The sequence below is a fragment of the Pan paniscus genome, chromosome 19, assembly GCF_029289425.2.
Source record: "Pan paniscus chromosome 19, NHGRI_mPanPan1-v2.0_pri, whole genome shotgun sequence".
Classification (NCBI taxonomy): domain Eukaryota; kingdom Metazoa; phylum Chordata; class Mammalia; order Primates; family Hominidae; genus Pan; species Pan paniscus.
This window is the reverse complement of record NC_073268.2, coordinates 54,946,061-54,967,466: the sequence shown is the minus strand read 5'-3', so window position 1 is coordinate 54,967,466 and position 21,406 is coordinate 54,946,061. Positions and strand designations below refer to the sequence as shown.

Below are 21,406 nucleotides of genomic sequence, written 5' to 3'. Positions count from 1 at the left end.
CAAGTAATAAGTAAAAGACAAGGGACGTGAAGAGGCAGTTCACAAAAGAGGAAACCAAAATGACCAATAAACATGAAAGGATGTTTAACCTCAAAGGAAACAAGGAAATGAATTAAAAACATCAAATGCCATTTCAAAACTAGTAAGTTGGCAAAATTAAAAATACCAAGGATGAGAATATGAAGCATGGCTATATGAGTGCATGGAACTGGTACAGTCACTTTCATTAAAAATGCACATAATTTGTTTTTTATTTATTTTTTTGAGACAGTCTATGTTGCCCAGGCTAGAATGCAGTGGCATGATCTCGGCTCACCACAATCTCTGCCTCCTGGGTTCAAGCAATTCTCCTGCCTCAGCCTCCTGAGTAGCTGGGATTACAGGCGTGTGCCACAACGCCCGGTTAAGTTTTGTATTTTTAGTAGAGACAGGGTTTTGCCATGTTGGCCAGGCTGGTCTCGAACTTCTGACCTCAGGTGAGCTGCTTCCCAAAGTGCTGGGATTAGAGGCGTGAGCCAATGCTCCTGGCTGAAAAAAATGCACATAATTTGTTACCTAGCAATTCCATGTCTAGAGGCTTATCCTAGAGAAATTCTTGCTTATATGCATAGGAAGACGTGTACTAGAATGTTCACTAGTTGAATGTTTAAGTGAAAATTAGGAAATAAAGTAAATGTTCATTAACAGGAAGATGAGTAAAGGTATATTTATAAAACAATTAAGTAGCTAAAATGAATAAACTAGAGCTGCGTGAATGAACTAGAACTGGTTCAATAGTCATGTCAGATTATTGAATGAATACAGGTCAGATATGTATAGAGTGTCATTTGTGTAATTAATTTTTTTTTTTTTTTTTGAGATGGAGTCTCACTCTGTTGCCCAGGCTGGAGTGCAGTGGCGTGATCTCAGCTCACTGCAACCTCCACCTCCTGGGTTAAAGTGATTCTCCTGCCTCAGCCTCCCGAGTAGTTGGGATTACAGGCATGCACCACCATGCCCAGCTCATTTTCCTATTTTTAGTGGCCACAGGGTTTCACCATGTTGGCCAGGCTGGTCTTGAACTCCTGACCTCAAGTGTTCCACCCAACTTGGCCTCCCAAAGTGCTAGGATTACAGGCGTGAGCCACCGTGCTCAGCCATTTGCGTGATTTTTAAAGATGTGCAGAATAATGCCATTAAAAAAATATACATACATGTATATATATACACGTTTGGCTGGGTGTGGTGGCTCACACCTGTAATCCCAGTACTTTGGGAGGCTGAGGCAGGAGGATCACTTGAGCCCAGGTGTACAAGACTAGCCTGGGCGAGATAGCAAGACCCCATCTCAACAACAGAAAGGATAATTAGGCATGGTGGCATGAGAGGATCACTTGAGCCCAGGAGTTCGAGTGTTATCAGACCACTACACTCTAGCCTGGACAACAAAGCAAGACCGTGTCTCAAAAAAATAAAAATAAAAAGTATTTGTATGTGGTCATAGTCAAAAAACGTACATGGAAGGAAAATGTCTTTATTTATTTATTTATTTATTTTTAAGACAGAGTTTTGCTCTGTCACCCAGGCTGGGGTACAGTGGTGTAATCTCAGCTCACCGCAATCTCAGCCTCCCGGGTTCAAGCGATTCTTCTGCCTCAGCCTTCTAAGTAGCTGGGACTACAGGTACCCGCCACCACACCCTGCTAATTCTTGTGTTTTCATTAGAGACAGGGTTTCACCATGTTGGCAAGGCTGGTCTCGAACTCCTGACCTTAAGTGAGCCACCCGCCTTGGCCTCCCAAAGTCCTGGGATTACAGGCGTGAGCCACTGCGCTCGGCCAGAAAATATCTAATTTAGTAAGTATTTATATCTGGGAAAGGAAGGGTCAGGTGGTGATTCATAGGAACTCTAAAGTCTATGTATAATACTTAGGGGGACAGAAGGAAATAAAGCAAAATGCTGATATTTGATTGTTGAGTTGTGTATATGTTAGAAGTATAACATAGGAGATCTGATTGATAGTAGGAGAATGTTTTTAGGTGGTAAAAGTGGAACCGTGGTGGTTTATTTTGGCAGTAGAATCAGTTGGTCATAGTTTGTATGTGGAAGGTAATAAACAGACCATGTTAAGGATGACTTCCGGAATTTTGGTCTGAGTAGTGGGTGGATGACAGTGTCATTCATGAGGGAAGATGAAGACTGAGGTAGGAACAGGTTTGGGAGAAGATGACATGTTCCCTTTTAGACAAGTGGAATTATGGAAGAGGGCAGGTAGGTGGTTAGCTATATGAATTTGAGATAAAAGATTTAGGATGGAGATATAAATTTAGGAGTAACAGCGTATCTATGGTATTGTAAGCCTTAAGAATGGGTAGGATCAGCCAGGAAATACAGATGTATATGCAGAAGAGAGGAGTCAAGGAAGCCAAGACAAGTTAATGTTTAAAGTGAGTGATGTAGTCCATGGGCAGATGCTGCTGAGAGGGCTGCAAACACCAGTGACCCTACAACATTTTTAAATGTCATCTTCCTGACAGCAGTGATCAGTACCTGCAACGATCTTATTTATTTTTTTCATGTTAGTCTCCACACACTTGAATGTAGACTTTTTGAAGGCAAAATCATTGCCTTTTCTGAGCTGGGAGCATGTCTGGCACATACCAGGCACTCAACAGTTGATGTATTGACTTCATCCAGATACTCTGAGGGCGAGTTATTTCCTGCTACTAGCCTTTCACCTTTCAATGTTTAAGAGCACAAATACAGAGATGGGCACGTTTTGGCATTTCTTATTTTGATAACCTTTTCCTGGTAAGATTTTTTAATGTTGAAAAAAAAAAAAACAAGAAAAGAGGGTTAAAAATAGTCTTATGTCAGATCCTGTAATAGAATTCACACTTGGCTTAAGCTGCTGGGCACCTTCCTATCTTGGATGTCATATTAGCTTATCTACAGCAGAATTTTTACTGTTTTATGTAATAAGGAAGCAATTATATGATTATTTTACAGACAAATTATTCTTTATCTTTTATTTTTTTAGACGGAGTCTCTCTTTGTCTCCCAGGCTGGAGTACAGTGTCGCGATCACGGCTCACTGCAACCTCCGCCTCCTGGGTTCAAGCAATTATCTGCCTCAGCCTCCCAAGTAGCTGGGCTTACAGGTGTCCACCACCACACCCAGCTCATTGTTTTGTATTTTTAGTAGAGATGGGGTTTCACCATGTTGGCCAGGCTGGTCTTGAGCTACTGACCTCAGGTGATCCACCCGCCTTGGCATCCCAAAGTGCTGGAATTACAGGCGTGAGCCACCGTGCCTGGCCCAGACAAATTATTATACTCTGAGTGTTAGAGGCTTAGGATGTTTTCACTTGATGCTATGGGAGGAATAAGTAATAAGATATGATACACAACCAAAGACCTTTCTTCACTATGCTTCTAGTAGCTAGTACTATGGATGACACACGGTAATAATATTGGTTAGCATTTGTCCTCAATTTACTGTGCTAGTTACTCTTCTAAGCCCCTTACAGGTATATATTTTTTTTCATCAATAACCCTCTAAGGTAGTTTTTATTATTGACCTAATTTTATAAATCAAGAAAATTAAGACCCAGAGAAGTAAGTAACTTGTCCAAGATCACATGGCTTATAAGTGGTAGAGCCAGAATTTGACCCCAGATGTTGTGACTACATTGTCTCTCCATAAGCAGGTTCAACTCTTTTGACTGGATGCTATTCCAAGGTCACTTCCTTAGAGAAGCCTTTGCTGACAACTACCCTCCTGTGCCCTCCTCCAAGGCTGTCCATTGTTCTAGAACTTTGAATACTCATCTTAGAATAAAGCTGGTCTAATTTTTACAGTGTTATAGAATGGATCTCTGACTGCAAAAGTTGGTCATAATTATCTTTTTGTGTTCTAGTGAAAGGCAAAGAACAAGAGAAGACCTCAGATGTCAAGTCCATTAAAGGTAAGTTCTGCCCTTGGCAGTCCACTGCATTAAAAAGTGATGTGCTTTGCATTTGTGAGCTCTTTAATCCTGTTATACTCTCTCTTTTGGCATTAATCGTTTCTGCCTTATTTTATAATTACTTATGATTTTGATTTATTTCCCTCTTTAACCTGTATAATGCTTTAACATCTAGCATATAATAAGTAGGCTTTTTTTTTTTTTTTTTTTTTTGGAGACAGAGTCTTGCTCTGTCACCCAGGCTGGAGTGCAGTGGCGCGATCTTGGCTCACTGCAAGCTCTGTCTCCCGGGTTCACACCGTTCTCCTGCCTCAGCCTCCCCAGCAGCTGGGACTACAGGTGCACGGCGCCACGCCTGGCTAATTTTTTGTATTTTTTAGTAGAGACAGGGTTTCACCATGTTAGCCAGTATGGTCTCGATCTCCTGACCTTGTGATCCGCCCGCCTCGGCCTCCCAAAGTGCTGGGATTACAAGCGTGAGCCACCGCGCCCGGCCATAAGTAGGCTTTTTTTACCTTAATTTTATTTTTTTGAGATGGAGTCTTGCTCTTATCCCCAGGCTGGAGTGCAGTGGTGCCATCTCGGCTCACTGCAACATCCACCTCCCGGGTTCAAGCGATTCTCCTGCCTCAGCCTCCCGAGTAGCTGGGATTACAGGTGGCCGCCACCATGCCCAGCTAATTTTTGTATTTTTAGTAGAGACAGGGTTTCACCGTGTTGGCCAGGCCAGTCTCAAACTCCTGACCTCAAGTGATCCACTTGTTTTGGCCTCCCAAAGTCCTGGGATTACAGGCGTGAGCCACCATGCCTGGCCATAAGTAGGCTTTTACTGAGCCTTGTGTGTATTGGCCATCCTAGTGATTACTGTGAACCAGTGCCCTTCTTATTAATCACACATTTAATTGTTCCCTAAAAGTGAATAGTTCACTTTATTTATTTAGTAAGACAAAAAATGAAGAATACTCTTAACTGAGCAGTCTGTTAACTGTAGGAAAGCACTGACACTTATAAGGCTTAGTTTTCTGTCATTTATCCAGAAGTATGGTTGATTACAGTTTTTGCTTTTTTATTTGAATGAACAACCTTAATTTAAAATATATTTTGTTTATTTTTTGTTGGGATTGATACATTGTCCTTGTTTATAGATTAGAGCATGCTTTTTAAAGATGCTGTATTACTCACTGATTTTATTTGTCCAGTGTACAGAGATTGAAGTGGGAAAATTATAATGGAAATTGTTTCCATAGTCATTACATATTAATTTCATCAATTTATTTCCATAAAATCTGTAGATTGCTACTTATTTAGATTTTTCCTTCAAATGTTTTTATGTTGTATTGCTTGCACTGAGTATTTATTCTATATGCTCAATTTGCTGGAGAAGACTAATTATAACTTAGGCAAGTTGTAAAATTAGGGAAAAAAGTAAGGTACCTTACAGCCTAGTTTACTTATTTCTTATGTAAAGCCAGTTAGATTCCACATTAGTTCAAACTGCCTTCTTTGAGCAAAACTTGATTGGCAGTGATAAAGGCTTAAAGCCCTTCTCAAGCAGAGACCTGTAAAGACTAGATCTGACTGTAGTAGAAGGAAGGAACTTAGATGTTTCAGGCAGTGAGAACACCAGTCTTCCACTCTAAACTTTGCCACTAACAGTATGACCTTGGGAAGTTGTAACTTTCTTCAGAGTCTTCATTTGTTGAATGGGGGGATTGGCCTAGCTAATTTCTAAATCTCTACTGGGCTAAAAAATTCTGTGTTTATACTCTGATTATGAGGTACATAATCTGTGCTTAACATTCACTGACTTATCCTTAGGATAATACAGAAGCAGTACAAGAAACAGCCCCTCAAGACGTTTGCAGTCTGGTTAGAAAGACAAACTTATACACAGAACAGTAGCAAATAGACCAAAATAATAATAGCTGCCATTTATAGAACACTTCTTCTGTTCTGGGCATTAGACAAAAACTGACTATAACGGTGAACAAAAAAGACTTAGGTCCTGCCCTCATTGAACTTACAGATTAGTAGGGGAGAGGAACATTAATCAAGTAATTCCACAGATGGCTTAGCCTAGATTGGTAGTGATGGAAGTAAAGAGATGTGAACGGACTTGAAAAAAAATTAGGAGGCAAAATGGATAGAAGTTTATTATTGATTAAATATGAGGTGTGAGAGAGAGGGATATTTAAGATTGATACCTACCTTCTGGCTTGCCTAACAGAACCAAACCAGGAAATTATATGTTCAGTTTTGTTATGTTGGGTGGGAGGTGCTTTTGAGTCATTCATTTATATATGTTACATATGTTATTTTATATGCACAGTAATTTTAAGGTCTGAGTTTTAAACCAAAGGTTAGAGAGTGATATTTAGAGTCTAGCAAACCTAAGTTGAAATCCTGCCTGTTGAAATGGCTGTTTACTAGCTCATTAATCTAGGGCAAAGTATTCAACTTGTTTTCATTTTTGTCTTCATCTCTAAAATGAGGAAAATATGGTCTTACAAGACTGTCCTGAGAGATAGATGAAATAATATCCAAAAAAAAAAAAAGATACATAGAGAAACTCATATAGTGCCTGGTATATAGTAGGTCCTCCATTGGTAGCTATCATTATCTAGTTTTAACATAGCCTTCAGTTTGTTGAGTGAAGCACTGCAAGGAGTTCAGAGGAATTTGAGATCAACAAATGATTTCTGAAGTTTAGGGAAGACTTCATGGCAATGACACTTACCTTGTATAAAAGTTGAAGAATAAGAAAGATTTGAATGAGAGATTCTTTCTCTTCTCCCTACCAGCCCAGCTTCTTATTTGAGGATATATTGGGCAAAGGGGCCTTCAGACAAGTAGAGGGAGATTTTTACAGAAAGATTGAGATGAAGGTATAGAAGGCTGTAAAGACCAGAAAAGAGAATTGAGACAGAGGAAGCAGGAAGCCACTGTAGGTTTTTGAGCAAGATATTGATGCTGTAAGTATGGTGTTTATGAAAGGTTAGTCTGGAAGAGATTTGCAGGATGGAGACCCCGGAAGTTTTTATGTTATAATACAGAAAGACTTGCACTGAGGGTGAGGTGTTAAAAATAAACAGGTAAGTAAATGTTTAAACATCTTGAAGGAAAAGTCAACAAATCTTGGCAAGTAAACAGATAACAGTGAAAAAGAATGGGACCAAGATTTTGAGTTTTGGAGACTGGCGGATTGAACAGACAGGGAAATTGAGAGGAGAATCAGATGATGATGTTTTAAGTTGATATTTAGACAGATTGTGCTTGAGATGGTAAAGTCAATGTGGGTGGGAATGCTTAGTAGCGAGTAATCAGTGATACAAGACCAAAGCCCAGGTCAAAGACAAGTCACAGATACAGATCAGGGCTTTTTCATCTGCTCTGCAGAGGTGTACCCCAGGAGCTGTTGCAAAGAGTCCATGAGGAGGGTGTGAGTAAGATGTTTCCCTTGAATTTGCCAGAATTACTTTTTTGTTGTTGTTGTTGTTTTTTCTGAGACAGATTCTCGCTCTGTTGCCCAGGCTGGAGGGCAGTGGCGAGATCGCGCAGCTCACTGCAACCTCTGCCTCTCGGGTTCGAGTGATTCTCCTGCCTCAGCCTCCCAAGTAGCTGGGATTACAGGCTCGCGCCACCAAGCCCAGCTAATTTTTTTTGTATTTTTAGTAGAGATGGGGTTTCACCATGTTGGCCAGACTGGTCTCGAACTCCTGGCCTCGTGATCTGCCTGCCTCAGCCTCCAAAAGTTCTGGGATTACAGGCGTGAACCACTGCACCCGGTCCCTTGTTAAGTTTATTTTGGTGGGAAGCAAAGGAGGTTTCAGCTTTTAAAAAGTTTGAAAATTATTGCTCTGGTAATAATTAAAGATTTGAGAGTAAATATGCTTTCTAGCAGAAAGAATAAAAGAAGAACAGATAGCCTCAAGAAGGGGAGCCAAAGAAGCAGGCTATATCTGACACACTGGGTGTTGATAAATGGGTATTAAAAGAATGAGAGGAATGAGCAGATAGAAGAGGAAATTAGGAGAGTATAATACCATGGAGACCAAGAAAGATAGACTATCAGGAAGGAGTGGTAAAAATAAGTTACTAGTTCTAAGAGAGATGTTAAGAGGGACCGGGGAAAGCCTTGTACAAATGAGTTAGTAGCATTTTACATTATATACATCTAATTAAGAAACAATGCGAGAGTCTCACCATTCCTATAGACTCTTACTTGTACTTGTCTGAACACGAAAACTGGCTTTTGTTTATAAATAAGCTAAAAATTATTTTGCTCCAATTTCTCATGAAAATAAAAATAAACCTTCTTTTAACATTGAAAAAATAGTTTGAAGACAGTCACTCTTCATTTTGTAATTCCCACAACTATTATTGAATGACTGAAATTATCTTTATTCTGAAGCCAAAGGGGTGATACTGATATTTCTTCAGACTACTAAAAATATATTTTATGAATTTTTAGTGTGCTTTATCTTTTTTTGTTTTTTTTTTTTGAGATGGAGTTTCACTCCCATTGCTCAGGCTGGAGGGCAGTGGTGCAATCTCAGCTCACTGCAACCTTCGCCTCCCAGGTTCAAGCAATTCTCCTGCCTCGGTCTCCCAAGTAGCTGGGATTACAGGCACCTGCCCCCACACCCAGCTAATTTTTTGTATTTTTAGTAGAGACAGGGTTTCACCATGTTGGTCAGGCTGGTCTTGAACTCCTGACCTCAGGTGATCCACCCACCTTGGCCTCCCAAAGTACTGCGATTGCAGGCATGAGCCACCATGCCTGGCCTGAGGAATATTTTTCTAGGTTTCCCCCCACCCCAAGCATTTATTCTGCAATTTTAGTTTTGTTCCTAAAGCAAGCAAGGTTTAAGGATTTAAAAATAATCCGTATTTTAGAATGCTTTCTGGCTTTGTTACTTTTTATCCACAGTAGAAGTTCTCAGAGAATGATCTACCTCTTTTTATTTAACTTTTTGGCACAGTATTTTGAGAATTATAAATAATATTAGAATGTTTTCTGGCTGGGTGTGGTGGCTCATGCCTGTAATCCTGGCTACTTGGGAGGCTGAGGCAGGAGAATCACTTGAACATGGGAGGCAGAGGTTGCAGTGAGCCGAGGTCATGCCACTGCACTCCAGCCTGGGTGACAGAGCAAGACTGTGTCTGGGGAAAAAAAAAAAAAAAAAATAGAATTTTTTTTTCCTATTTTCCACCACTTGATTAAGTTACTTTTCCTCTTAAGTATTTTTTGCTGAGTATGCTGACTTAAGAGTAATGTTACAAAATTTAATTTTTAAAGTTCTCTGAAAGCCCCCTTATGAGAGTTTTAGGCTATCAAATTGTGTTTAATTCTTAACAATTTTTTGAAAAATTATAGCTTCAATATCCGTACATTCCCCACAAAAAAGCACTAAAAATCATGCCTTGCTGGAGGCTGCAGGACCAAGTCATGTTGCAATCAATGCCATTTCTGCCAACATGGACTCCTTTTCAAGTAGCAGGACAGCCACACTTAAGAAGCAGCCAAGCCACATGGAGGCCGCTCATTTTGGTGACCTGGGTAAGTAACTATCATTTTTTATTAACTTGTATTAGAAGGATTTGAGTACAATATGTGAAACTTCTGTCATAGGATACAGAACTATATAATTGGAAAGTGCTTTGGAAAAAATGTATTTAAAATAACAGCTACAAGTATAATGGGTAGCTGTGTTGTGTTCCTGTAAATATAGAATATAAAGCATGCCCAGTAGAAAAACAAGCATTTCCAGAAGAAATATATCTGATCACTAAATATAAATATATGAAAAAGATGTCTCACTTTATTACTGAGGGAAGTGCAAATTAAAATAATCAGTTAATGTTCCCCTAACACATTAGCATATATTTAAAGTTTGACAATTTGAATGTCAGTGAAGATGCAGGGAAATACCCCTCCTATTTAGTGATAATATAATCTGGTGAAGACTCTTTGGAAAGCAATTTGGAAATCAGTATAAAATATGCATGTCATTTAGGCCACTCTTTCTAAGACCTAGCCCTCAGATATGCTCATTCATATGTGCAGGTGTGTGTGTGTGTGTGTGTGTGTGTATGTGTATATATATGTATGTATGTATGTATGTATGTTGAAGGCTATTCATTATAGTATTGTTTGTGATAGCAAAAAATTATGGACAACATATAAGTATCTGTTATAGGGAAATAACCAAATTGTGGTATACGCATGCTCTGGAGTATAATATAGCCATTTGTTTCTGTTTATTTATTTTCTTGAGACAGGGTCTTACTCTGTTGCCCAGGCTGGAGTGCAGTGGTACGTACGATCATGGTTCACTGCAGCCTTCACCTCCTGGGCGCAAGCCATTCTCTCGCCTCAGCCTCCAGAGTTACTAGGACTGCAGGCATGTGTCACCACACCCAGATAATTTTTTAATTTTTTGTAGAGACAGAGTCTCACTATGTTGCCTAAGCTGGTCTCAAACTCCTGGCCTCAAGCAATTCTCCCACGCAGGCCTCCCAAAGTGCTGGGATTACCAACGTGAACCACCACACCTGGTTCAGTGTAGCCATTTAGAAATCTAAAAAAGACGTGGGAAAATGTCTAAGGCATGTTTAAATGTGAGAAAAGCAAGTCACAGTATGCATGGTAAAATCCGTTATATTAAAATAAGTTCTTCCAAAACAAAAACATATGCAGGAGACCTTTATTTTGTCAGTATTTCTTACCCAAATTTCTGCACTTAGAAAATTGCGTGTCATGTTGTCATAAGTTGAAAAAAAGATCCATGAACCAATAGACTTCTAATAAAATCAGTCCTGCTTTTGACATCTCTCTCTACTTTTGTGTATATTCAAACCAGAGTGTCAATGTGTTTGTGGGGCACACTTAGCAATAATACATAGCAGACAAAATGCATATAGCTCAGAGAGTAAAATTGTAAGTTTTGCTAGATCACTCATAAATTGCTGATGAGAATTTAAAATGGTGCAGATGCTCTGGAAAACAGGCAATTTCTTTCTTTTTTTTTTTTCTTTTTGAGACAGGGTCTCACTCTGTTGCGCAGGCTGGAGTACAGTGGCGTGATTACAACTCACTGCAGCCTCACCCTCCTCAGGTTCAGGTGATCCTCCCTCCTCAGTCTCCTGAGTAGCTGGGACTATAGGCATGCACCACCACGCCTGGCTAATTTTTGTATTTTTTTTTTTTTTTGTAGAGACGGGGTTTCGCCATGTTTCCCAGGCTGGTCTCAAACTCCTGGAATCAAGCGATCCACTCGCGTAGGCCTCCCAAAGTGCTGGGATTACGGGCGTGAGCTACTGTGCCTGGCCTAGGCAGTTTGTTTGTTTGTTTGTTTATTTGTTTATTTATTTGTAGACGGAGTCTCACAGGCTGGAGTGCAGTGGCCCAATTTTTGGCTCACTGCAACCTCCGCCTCCCAGGTTCAAGCTATTCTCCTGCCTCAGCCTCCTGAGTAGCTGGGATGACAGGTGCCTGCCATAATGCCTGGCTGATTTTTGTATTTTTAGTAGATACGGGGTTTCACCATGTTGGTCAGGCTGGTTTTGAACTCCTGACCTCAGGTGATCAGCCCGCCTCGGCCTCCCAAAGTGCTGGGATTACAGGCATGAGCCATCATGCTTGGCTGGTGGTTTCTTATGACGTGAAACATGCAATTACCATATGACCTAGCAGTTGCACTCTGTATTTATCCCAGATAAATGAAAACTTACCTTCCAATAAAAACCTGTGCACAAATGTTCATAGCAGCTTAATATTGAAAAACTGGATGTTCTTCAGCAGGTGAATGAACTGGTTCATTCATACCATGGAATACCATTCAGCAATAAAAAGGAACAAACTGTTGATACATTTAACCACCTGGATGAATATCAAGGGAATTATGCTGTCAGACAAAAACCAATCCCTAAAGACTACATATAGTATGATTCCGTTTGGATACTATTCTTGAAATAGAGAAATTAGAGAAATGAAAAGATTAGTGTTTGCCAGATGTTAGAGACAGGGAGGTGAGAGGGGTAAGTGGGTGTAGTTATAAAAGTGCAACATGAGGGATCTTTGTGATGTTGAAGTTGTATCTTGGCAGTGGATGCAGAAATCTCAATGTGATAAAATTACAAAGAACTAAAAACAAGAATGAGTACAGATAAAACTGGGGAAATCTGAACAAGTTAGAGTGTTGTATCACTGTCAGTATCTTAGAGTGATATTGTACTATAGCTTTGCAAGATGTTACCATGGGAGAAACTAAAGTGTACAAGGGATCTCTAGGTATTATTATTTTTTTAGAGATGGGGTTTCACTATGTTCCCCAGGCCGGTCTTGAACTCCTGGGCTCAAGTGATCCGCCTGCCCCAGCCTCCCAAAGTACTGGAATTACAGGCGTGAGCGACCATGCCTGGCCCTTTCAGTATTGTATCTTACAACTTCATGTGAATCTAGCATTATCTCCTAGAATTTAATTAAAAGAAATTGTAAACCTCACAGAAGATCAGAATTTCCTCAAGTTTGTGATGTTGACAAAGATGAACTAGTTGACACTGACAGTAAGACTGAGGATGATGACACGACGTGCTTCAAAAAAATGATTTGAATATCAATGGATTAAGAAGAACTCTTTTGACAAATTGATGAAACCCTCAGTCAGTTTTATAAGAATGCCCATCTTTATGATCATGCTATGAAAGCCAATTTTTAAAAAAATGTTTTGTTTTTCCTAACAATTAGCTTGTGGTTATAATTATAATTTAAATTTAGTTAAATATAAGATAAATGATTTTTTATTAAGTTTAGTTTCATTTTTCAAGGTACGATCTCAAAGCTACTCTTTAACCTACTATGAATGAATAATGCTGAGTTCATAACATCTTTGTAGATATATCCACAATTTTCCCTCAGGATAAGTGCCTACAAGTGGAATTACTGGACTGAAAATAATGCAGTTTGCTAAGACTTTGCTATCTGTTCCTGAATGCTCCTCCAAAAAGGTTTTGCCAGTTTACATCCTCATGACCAGTGAATGAGAGTGTTGCCTATTTTCCTGTGCCCTTGTTACTGCTTAATAATTTTTGAAAAAAATCTAATTTGACAGACAAAAATGCATTTTATGTTAATTTGCTTTTCTGGGATTTTTAATGAGGTTGAGTATAGTTTTTAATATTTTTATTGGCCCCTTTGGAGCTAGTATCATAAGTTTTTTTTTCTTAAGAATTTATGTGGTCTGGGCTGGGTGCAGTGGCTCACGCCTGCAATCCCAGCACTTTGGGAGGCCGAGGTGGGTGGATTGCCGAAGGTCAGGAGTTTGAGACCATCCTGACCAACATGGTGAAACCGAATCTCTACTAAAAGTACAAAAACTAGCTCAGCGTGGTGGCGGGTGCCTGTAATCCCAGCTACTTAGGAGGCTGAGTCAAGAGAATCGCTTGAACCCGGGAGGCGGAGGTTGGTTGCATTGAGCCGAGATCGCGCCATTGCTCTCCAGCCTAGGCAACAAGAGTGAAAAGTCTCAAAAAAAAAAAAAAAAAAAAAAGAATTTACATGGTCTGAATTGCCATTAAAAGAGATATGAGAATTATTGAGTAACAAATAACTTTTTAATAATTTAGGCAAGTTTTGGACGATTGTACTTTGTTTAGAAACCAAAAGCATAGTATTTGTAGTTTTTTAATTTATTTTAGTTGGTAGGAAGTAAACTTTATTCAAGGTCTCTGGTACCAGTTATTGCTAAAAGTGATCAACTAATCTGTCAATCTGAAATTATTTGTTGCTGAACTGCTAATTCTTTTGCTTCTATCTTTTAGGCAGATCTTGTCTGGACTACCAGACTCAAGAGACCAAATCAAGCCTTTCTAAGACCCTTGAACAAGTCTTGCATGACACTATTGTCCTCCCTTACTTCATTCAATTCATGGAACTTCGGCGAATGGAGCATTTGGTGAAATTTTGGTTAGAGGCTGAAAGTTTTCATTCAACAACTTGGTCGCGAATAAGAGCACACAGTCTAAACACAGTGAAGCAGAGCTCACTGGCTGAGCCTGTCTCTCCATCTAAAAAGCATGAAACTACAGCGTCTTTTTTAACTGATTCTCTTGACAAGAGATTGGAGGATTCCGGCTCAGCACAGTTGTTTATGACTCATTCAGAAGGAATTGACCTGAATAATAGAACTAACAGCACTCAGAATCACTTGCTGCTTTCCCAGGAATGTGACAGTGCCCATTCTCTCCATCTTGAAATGGCCAGAGCAGGAACTCATCAAGTTTCCATGGAAACCCAAGAATCTTCCTCTACACTTACAGTAGCCAGTAGAAATAGTCCCGCTTCTCCACTAAAAGAATTGTCAGGAAAACTAATGAAAAGTGAGTATGTGATTTTCTTGTGTGTACATATGTGTCTTTCTTTTTTTAATTTACTAAGCAGAACTTCAGATGAGGAATAAAATGATTGGAATATTTTTTTTCTCCTCTAACTACTTGTAAATTTGGGAGAATTTGGAGAATGTAGTAGAGTCAGATCAGTGTATGGAAAAGGAGCAGGAGGGATATCTGGAGTGACTGGACCTTCTAAGAAGTGTGTTATCAGAATTAGTAAATGAAGAAGGGTCAAATGTCCTACTTTTCCCCTCCACTGATTTTGACATCAAACCATTATCCACATAGCCTTATTTCCTCCCTCGGTCTTAATTTTATTAATATTTTACTGCACTTTGCAGATAAAATTTTTAAAAAATTTTTAAAAATTGCCAATAAGTGACATTTATTAAGTTCAGTGCTTAGTGTATATTTGGATTTTATTTATTAGTCACAAGACCTTTGTGCAGGTAGTAGGCATGATTATCTTTTTTTTTTGAGATGGAGTCTCGCTCTATCGCCCAGGCTGGAGTGCAATGGCGCGATCTCGGCTCACTGCAACCTCCGGGTTCATGCCATTCTCCTGCCTCAGCCTCCCAAATAGCTGGGACTACAGGCGCCTGCCACCACACCCGGCTAATTTTTTTGTATTTTTAGTAGAGACGGGGTTTCACCATGTTCGCCAGGATGGTCTCGATCTCCTGACTTTCTGATCTGCCTGCCTCGGCCTCCCAAAGTGCTGGGATTACAGGCATGAGCCACCGCGCCCGGACTGATTATCTTATTTACACATGAGAAAACCAGGGCTTAGAAAGGTTAGGTAACTTCCTCTAGGTTGTACAGTAAATGTGGACCTAGAAGCATTTTGACAAGAGCACCTGTTTTTTTTTCTTCTCTATTAGTTTAGAAATTATATACTCTTAATTATCACCTGGGATTTTGATTAGACAGCCTTCATGTTCTTTTTCATCTTAAATGTTCTTTGTGTCTTAAAGGGCTAAGTGATTTCTTCAGATCTTTTAGTTCACTCATTCTCAGTGAACTAAAATGAGGTCTAATCTACTACTGAATCAAGTTTTCAGCATGTTATTTCCTTCCTCCCTCCCTCCCTCCTTCCTTCCCTCAACCAGGCTCCCGAGGAGCTGGGATTACAGGCGCCCGCCACCACTCCTGGCTAATTTTTATATTTTAGTAGAGACGGGGTTTCACCATGTTGGTCAGGCTGATCTTGAACTCCTGACCTCAAGTGACCCACCTGCCTCGGCCTCCCAAAGTGCTGGGATTACAGGCATGAATCACCACACCTGACGGCATGTTATTTTCATCACTAAGTTACTGTAAGCTGGGAGAAGTGGCACACACTTGTACTCCCAGCTACTCAGGAAGCTTAAGGTGAGAAGATTGCTTGAGCCCAGGAGTTTTGAGACCAACCTGGGCAACACAGCAAGACCCCAGCTCAAACAAAGAAAAAAAGTTATTGAATTTTTTATTTCTATGGATCATTTTTTGTAGTTTCTTATTCCTTTCACCCTTCATTCCCACTTTTGATCCCATCTTTTATTTCTTTAGTTTTATTAAATGTATATTTGTCTGATAATTCTGCTATCTACAGTTTTTTGTGGACCTGACTCAGCATTTCTTTGTTTCTTCGGATTCAGACTGTTGGTGGCTTGTGATTTTAGTGATTTTTGGCCGTGAACATGTTTCTTGGACTTTTGTCTGTGGGAATTCTCTGTGTACTCTGTATAAATTAAGTTATTTCAGGTGTTTTACATTTTCTTTTGCCATGCACCTGGGGTCTGGGTCACTACCCTTCTGGTACCACTTAAAACTGAATTTTTGTCTTGGGTGCTCGTACTAATCCTGTATGAGTACAGGTTTATACTTACTGTAGAAATATGGTGTTTGATTATGGGGTATTGTCCCAGATGGTGCTGGAGTATTAATATGCTCTCTGTTAAACTTAATGTGTTGTCCCTGTAAAACTCCAAAATTCTGAATTCCAGAATACTACTGGCCCCAAATGTTTAAGATAAGGGAACTGCCTGTATTTGTTTCTGCCTCCCACTATTTTCCTTAGTTTAACACAAACTCACCTTTTTAAAAAACATTTTGAGAGAATTCAGTATTGGGAAGAGTTTCTAACCTGTTTCTGGAAATGGAAGTCCAAAGTCTGTTTCTGTAATTGTTTTTTTTTTGAGATGGAGTCTCACTCTGTCACCCAGGCTGGAGTGCAATGATGTACTCTCAGCTCACTGCAACCTCCACCTCCTGGGTTCAAGCGATTCTCTTGCCTCAGCCCCCTGAGTAGCTGGGATTACAGGTGCCCACCACCATGCCTGGCTGATTTTTGTATTTTTAGAAGAGATGGGGTTTCGCCATGTTGGCCAGGCTGGTCTTGAACTCCTGACTTTGTGATCTGCCCACCTCGGCCTCCCAAAATGCTAGGATTATGTTTCTGTAATTGTAATACATTTATTGTTTTTAGAAACTGTCTTTGCTTTGGTGGTAATTTTCAATAAAAATAGAAATAGCAGTGGAGTTATTAAAAGAGCATTAGTTACATTTTTCCCTTTTTCGTTATCTTCAAATATTATATATAGTAAGTTTGACCTTTTTAAAATGCATACTTGTATCAGTTTTAACACATACATAGATTCCTGTAACTGTCACCACTATAAGGGTAAAGAACAGTTAGTTCCTTCACCTTTGAAGTCAAACCCCACCTCTATCCCAACACTTGGCAACCGCTGATCTTTCTCCGTCTCAATAGCTTTGCCTTTTCTCTTTTTTTTCTTATTTTTTTTTGAGACAGCGTCTTGCTCTGTCGCCTGAGCTGGAGTGCAGTGAGGCAATCTCGGCTCACTGCAACCTCCGCCTCCTGGGTTCAAGCAGTTCTGCTGCCTTAGCCTCTCTAGTAGCTGGGATTATAGGCATGCACCACCACACCCGGCTAATTTTTTTGTATTTTTAGTAGAAATGGGGTTTCACCATGTTGGCCAGGCTGGTCTCAAACTCTTGACCTCAAGTGATCCACCTGCCTCGGCCTCCCAAAGTGCTGGGATTACAGGCGTGAGCCACTGTGCCCAATCAGGACTTTTTTTTTTTAATTTACATTCAACTTGTCATTTTTTTCTTGTATGGATTGTGCCTTCAGAGTCACACCTAAGAGCCCTTTGCCTAAGCAAAGGTCATGAAGATTTTCTCATATGTTTCCTTTTAAAAGTATTGTGGTTGGCCAGGCGCCGTGGCTTATGCCTGTAATCTCAGCACTTTGAGAAGCTGAGGTGGGCAGATTACGAGGTCAGGAGATCGAGACCATCCTGGCTAATGCGGTGAAACCCCATCTCTACTAAAAATACAAAAAAAAAAAAAAAAATTAGCCGGGCGTGGTGGCGGGCGCCTGTAGTCCCAGCTACTTGAGAGGCTGAGGCAGGAGAATGGTGTGAACCCGGGAGGTGGAGCTTGCAGTGAGCCGAGATCGCACCACTGCACTCCAGCCTGGGCAACACAGTGAGACTCCATCTCAAAAAAAAAAAAAAAAAAGTATTATGGTTTTACACTTTACATTTAGATATATATCTTTTTTGAGTTAATGTCGTATAAGTATGAGGGTTAGGTCAGGTTTTTTGTTTTTTGTTTATTTTTACATATGGATGTCTAGTTGTTCTAATACCATTTGTTGAAAAGACAACCTTTACTCCGTTGAATTGCCTTTGTACTTTTGCCATATTTGTCTAGGCCTGTTTTTGGACTCCTTTTTCTGTTTCATGATGTGTGTGTCTATTCCTTTGTTAATACCACATGGTCTTAATTACTGTATAGTAAGTCTTAAAATTGGGTAGTGCTGGCCTTATAAAACGAATTGGGAAGTTTTTATTTTTACTCTTATTTCCATTTTCTAGAAGAGATTGTGTAGAATTGGTGTCATTTCTTCTTTAGATATTTGGTTGAATTGGGAAGTGATGCCATCTGGGCCTAGGGTTTTATTTTTTGTGTGTGAGACAGAGTCTCACTTCTGTCACCCAGGTTGGAGTGCAGTGGTGAGATCTTGGCTTACTGCAACCTCTGCCTCCCAGGTTCAAGTTATCCTCCTGCCTCAGCCTCCCAAATAGCTGGGATTACAAGCGTGTGCCACCATGCCCGACTAATTTTTGTATTTTTAATGCAGACAGGGTTTCACCATGTTAGCCAAGCTGGTCTTGAACTTGTGACCTCAAGTGATTCGCCCACCTTGGCCTCCCAAAGTGTTAGGATTATAGATGTGAGCCACCGTGCCTGGCAGGGGCCTAGGGTTTTCTTTTTCAGAGTATTTTAAACTATGAATTCAGATTATTTAATAGATATAGGACTATTTAAGTTATCTATTTCTTCTTGAGTGAATTTTTACTGTAGTTTATGGCCTTTGAGTAATTAATTGTATTGAATTGTCAAATTTATGAGCATGTAATTATTTATAGCATTTCGGGTTTGTAGTGGTATCCCTCTTTTATTCCTGGTGTTGGCAATTGTGTCTTGTTTTTCTTTGTCAGATTGTATAGGGATTTATTAGTCTTTTCAAAGAACTAGCTTTTGTTTTGATTTTTCTGTTGTTTTGTTTCCAATTTTATTGATTTTCTGCTCTTTATTATTTCTTTTCTATTATTTCTGCTTGCTTTGGGTTTATTTTACTCTTTTTTTTTTCTCCAAGTTGCTTAAAGTAGAAACTTAGATTTCTGGTTTGAGACCTTTCTTTTCTAAGATAAGCATTTAATACTGTAAATTTCCTTCTAACCACTGCTTTAGCTACACCCCCACAAATTCTGGTATTTTGAACTGAGCACAAATGAAATGTTCTAATTTCCCTTGAGTCTTATTCTTTTACCAATGAATTATTTAGAAATCTGTTATTTAGTTTGCAAGCAATTGGAGACTTTTTTCCTGTTATTTTTCTACCATTTATTTCTCATTTCATTGTATTATGGTCAGAGAATATATTTTGAATGATTTCATTTATTAATTTTTAAAAATAACATTAAAAAATTTTTTTAAATGTGAATATACCACATACAGTGTAAAGATTGTACATTCTGTTTTTGGACAGTTTTCTATAAATGTCAAGTTGATTTAGTTGGTTAATGATGGTGTTCAGTTTTTCTTTATTCTTGCTGATACTTTGTATGCAGTTATATCACTTTATTACTCAGAAGAGTGTTGAACTTTCCAACTACAATTTTTTTTTCCAATTTTACTTTCAGCTCTATCTGGTTTTGCTTCATGTATTTTGAGGCTCTGTTGTTAGGTGTGTACACATTTAGGATGATATCTTCTGGGTGAATTGCCTGTTTTATCATTATGTAATTCCCTCTTTATGGTAATTTTCCTTGTTCTAAGATCAGAAATATCTGTTGTCCAATTTATATAGACACTGCAGCTTTCATTTGATTAGTGCTTGCATGGCGTATCTTTTTCCATTTTTTTACTTTTGATCTACCTTTATAATTCTATTTAAAGGGGGCTTCTTGTAGGCAGCATATAGTTGGGTCGTGTTCTTTATTTATTTATTTATTTATTGAGACAGAGTTTTGCTCTTGTTGCCCAAGCTGGAGTGCAGTGGTGCAATCCTGGCTTACCACAACCTCCACCTCCTGGGTTGCAGCGATTCTCCTGCCTCAGCCTCCCGAGTAGCTGGGATTACAGGCATGCGCACCATGCCTGGCTGATTTTTTGTATTTTTAGTAGAAACGGGTTTTCACCATGTTAGCCAGGCTCGTCTTGAACTCCTGACCTCAGGTGATCCACCTGCTTTGGCCTCCCAAAGTGCTGGGATTACAGGCGTGAGCCACTGCACCCAGCTGAGTCATGTTATTTTTAATCTTTTCTCACAATACAGGGTTTTTGTTGGTAAATTTAATTATTTTAATATAAATTTTAGTATAATTATTTACATTAAATGTAACTGTTGCACTGGCGTATTTATAATGTGTAAATATAATTATTGGTATTAATATAATTATATTACTCATAATAATATTAATATCTTTGGATTTAGATTACCAGTTTAGTATATGTTTTTCTGTTTCTCCCTCTTTGATTTCCCCTTTTTTGCTTTTTTTTTTTTTAATTCTTATTTTTTTTTTAGTATTTGTTGATCATTCTTGGGTGTTTCTTGGAGAGGGGGATTTGGCAGGGTCATAGGACAATAGTTGAGGGAAGGTCAGCAGATAAACATGTGAACAAGGGTCTCTGGTTTTCCTAGACAGAGGACCCTGCGGCCTTCTGCAGTGTTTGTGTCCCTGGGTACTTGAGATTAGGGAGTGGTGATGACTCTTAACGAGCATGCTGCCTTCAAGCATCTGTTTAACAAAGCACATCTTGCACCGCCCTTAATCCATTTAACGCTGAGTGGTAACAGCACATGTTTCAGAGAGCACGGGGTTGGGGGTAAGGTTATAGATTAACAGCATCCCAAGGCAGAAGAATTTTTCTTAGTACAGAACAAAATGGAGTCTCCCATGTCTACTTCTTTCTACACAGACACAGTAACAATCTGATCTCTCTTTCTTTTCCCCACATTTCTCCCTTTTCTATTCGACAAAACTGCCATCGTCATCATGGCCCGTTCTCAATGAGCTGTTGGGTACACCTCCCAGACGGGGTGGCAGCTGGGCAGAGGGGCTCCTCACTTCCCAGTAGGGGCAGCCGGGCAGAGGCGCCCCCCACCTCCCAGACGGGGCAGTGGCCAGGTGGAGGCGCCCCCCCCACCTCCCTCCCAGACGGGGCGGCTGGCCAGGCGGGGGCTGACCCCCCACCTCCCTCCCGGATGGGGCTGCTGGCGGCTGGCCGGGCCGGGGCTGATCCCCCACCTCCCTCCCGGATGGGGCGGCTGGCCGGGCAGGGGCTGCCCCCCACCTCCTTCCCGGACGGGGCGGCTGCCGGGCCGAGGGGCTCCTCACTTCTCAGACGGGGCGGCCAGGCAGAGATGCTCCTCACCTCCCAGATGGGGTGGCGGTCGGGCAGAGACACTCCTCAAGAGGTGCTCCCCACATCTCAGACGATGGGCTGCTGGGCAGAGACACTCCTCACTTCCTAGACGGGATGGCAGCCG

At 40.1% G+C, this 21,406-nt stretch overlaps 1 protein-coding gene across 4 annotated transcripts in view; it reads left to right on the top strand.

Annotated features, from left to right (window-relative positions):
* Window positions 1-21,406, top strand: part of AKAP10 (A-kinase anchoring protein 10) — an 85,920-nt gene that overhangs the window by 7,862 nt on the left and 56,652 nt on the right. For 2 of the 4 annotated variants that reach the window (XR_004667220.3, XM_003807285.5), the window contains exons 2-4: window positions 3,901-3,948; window positions 9,326-9,508; window positions 13,771-14,328. Coding sequence is in view for 3 of the 4 variants with exons in the window: in XM_003807285.5 (XP_003807333.1) it covers window positions 3,901-3,948; window positions 9,326-9,508; window positions 13,771-14,328 (789 nt within the window). In the remaining variant the exon portion in view is untranslated. Of the gene's footprint in view, window positions 1-1,696; window positions 1,837-3,900; window positions 3,949-9,325; window positions 9,509-13,770; window positions 14,329-21,406 lie in introns of those variants that run through there. The other 2 variants (XM_055101214.2, XM_008959376.4) reach the window with 2 other exon arrangements.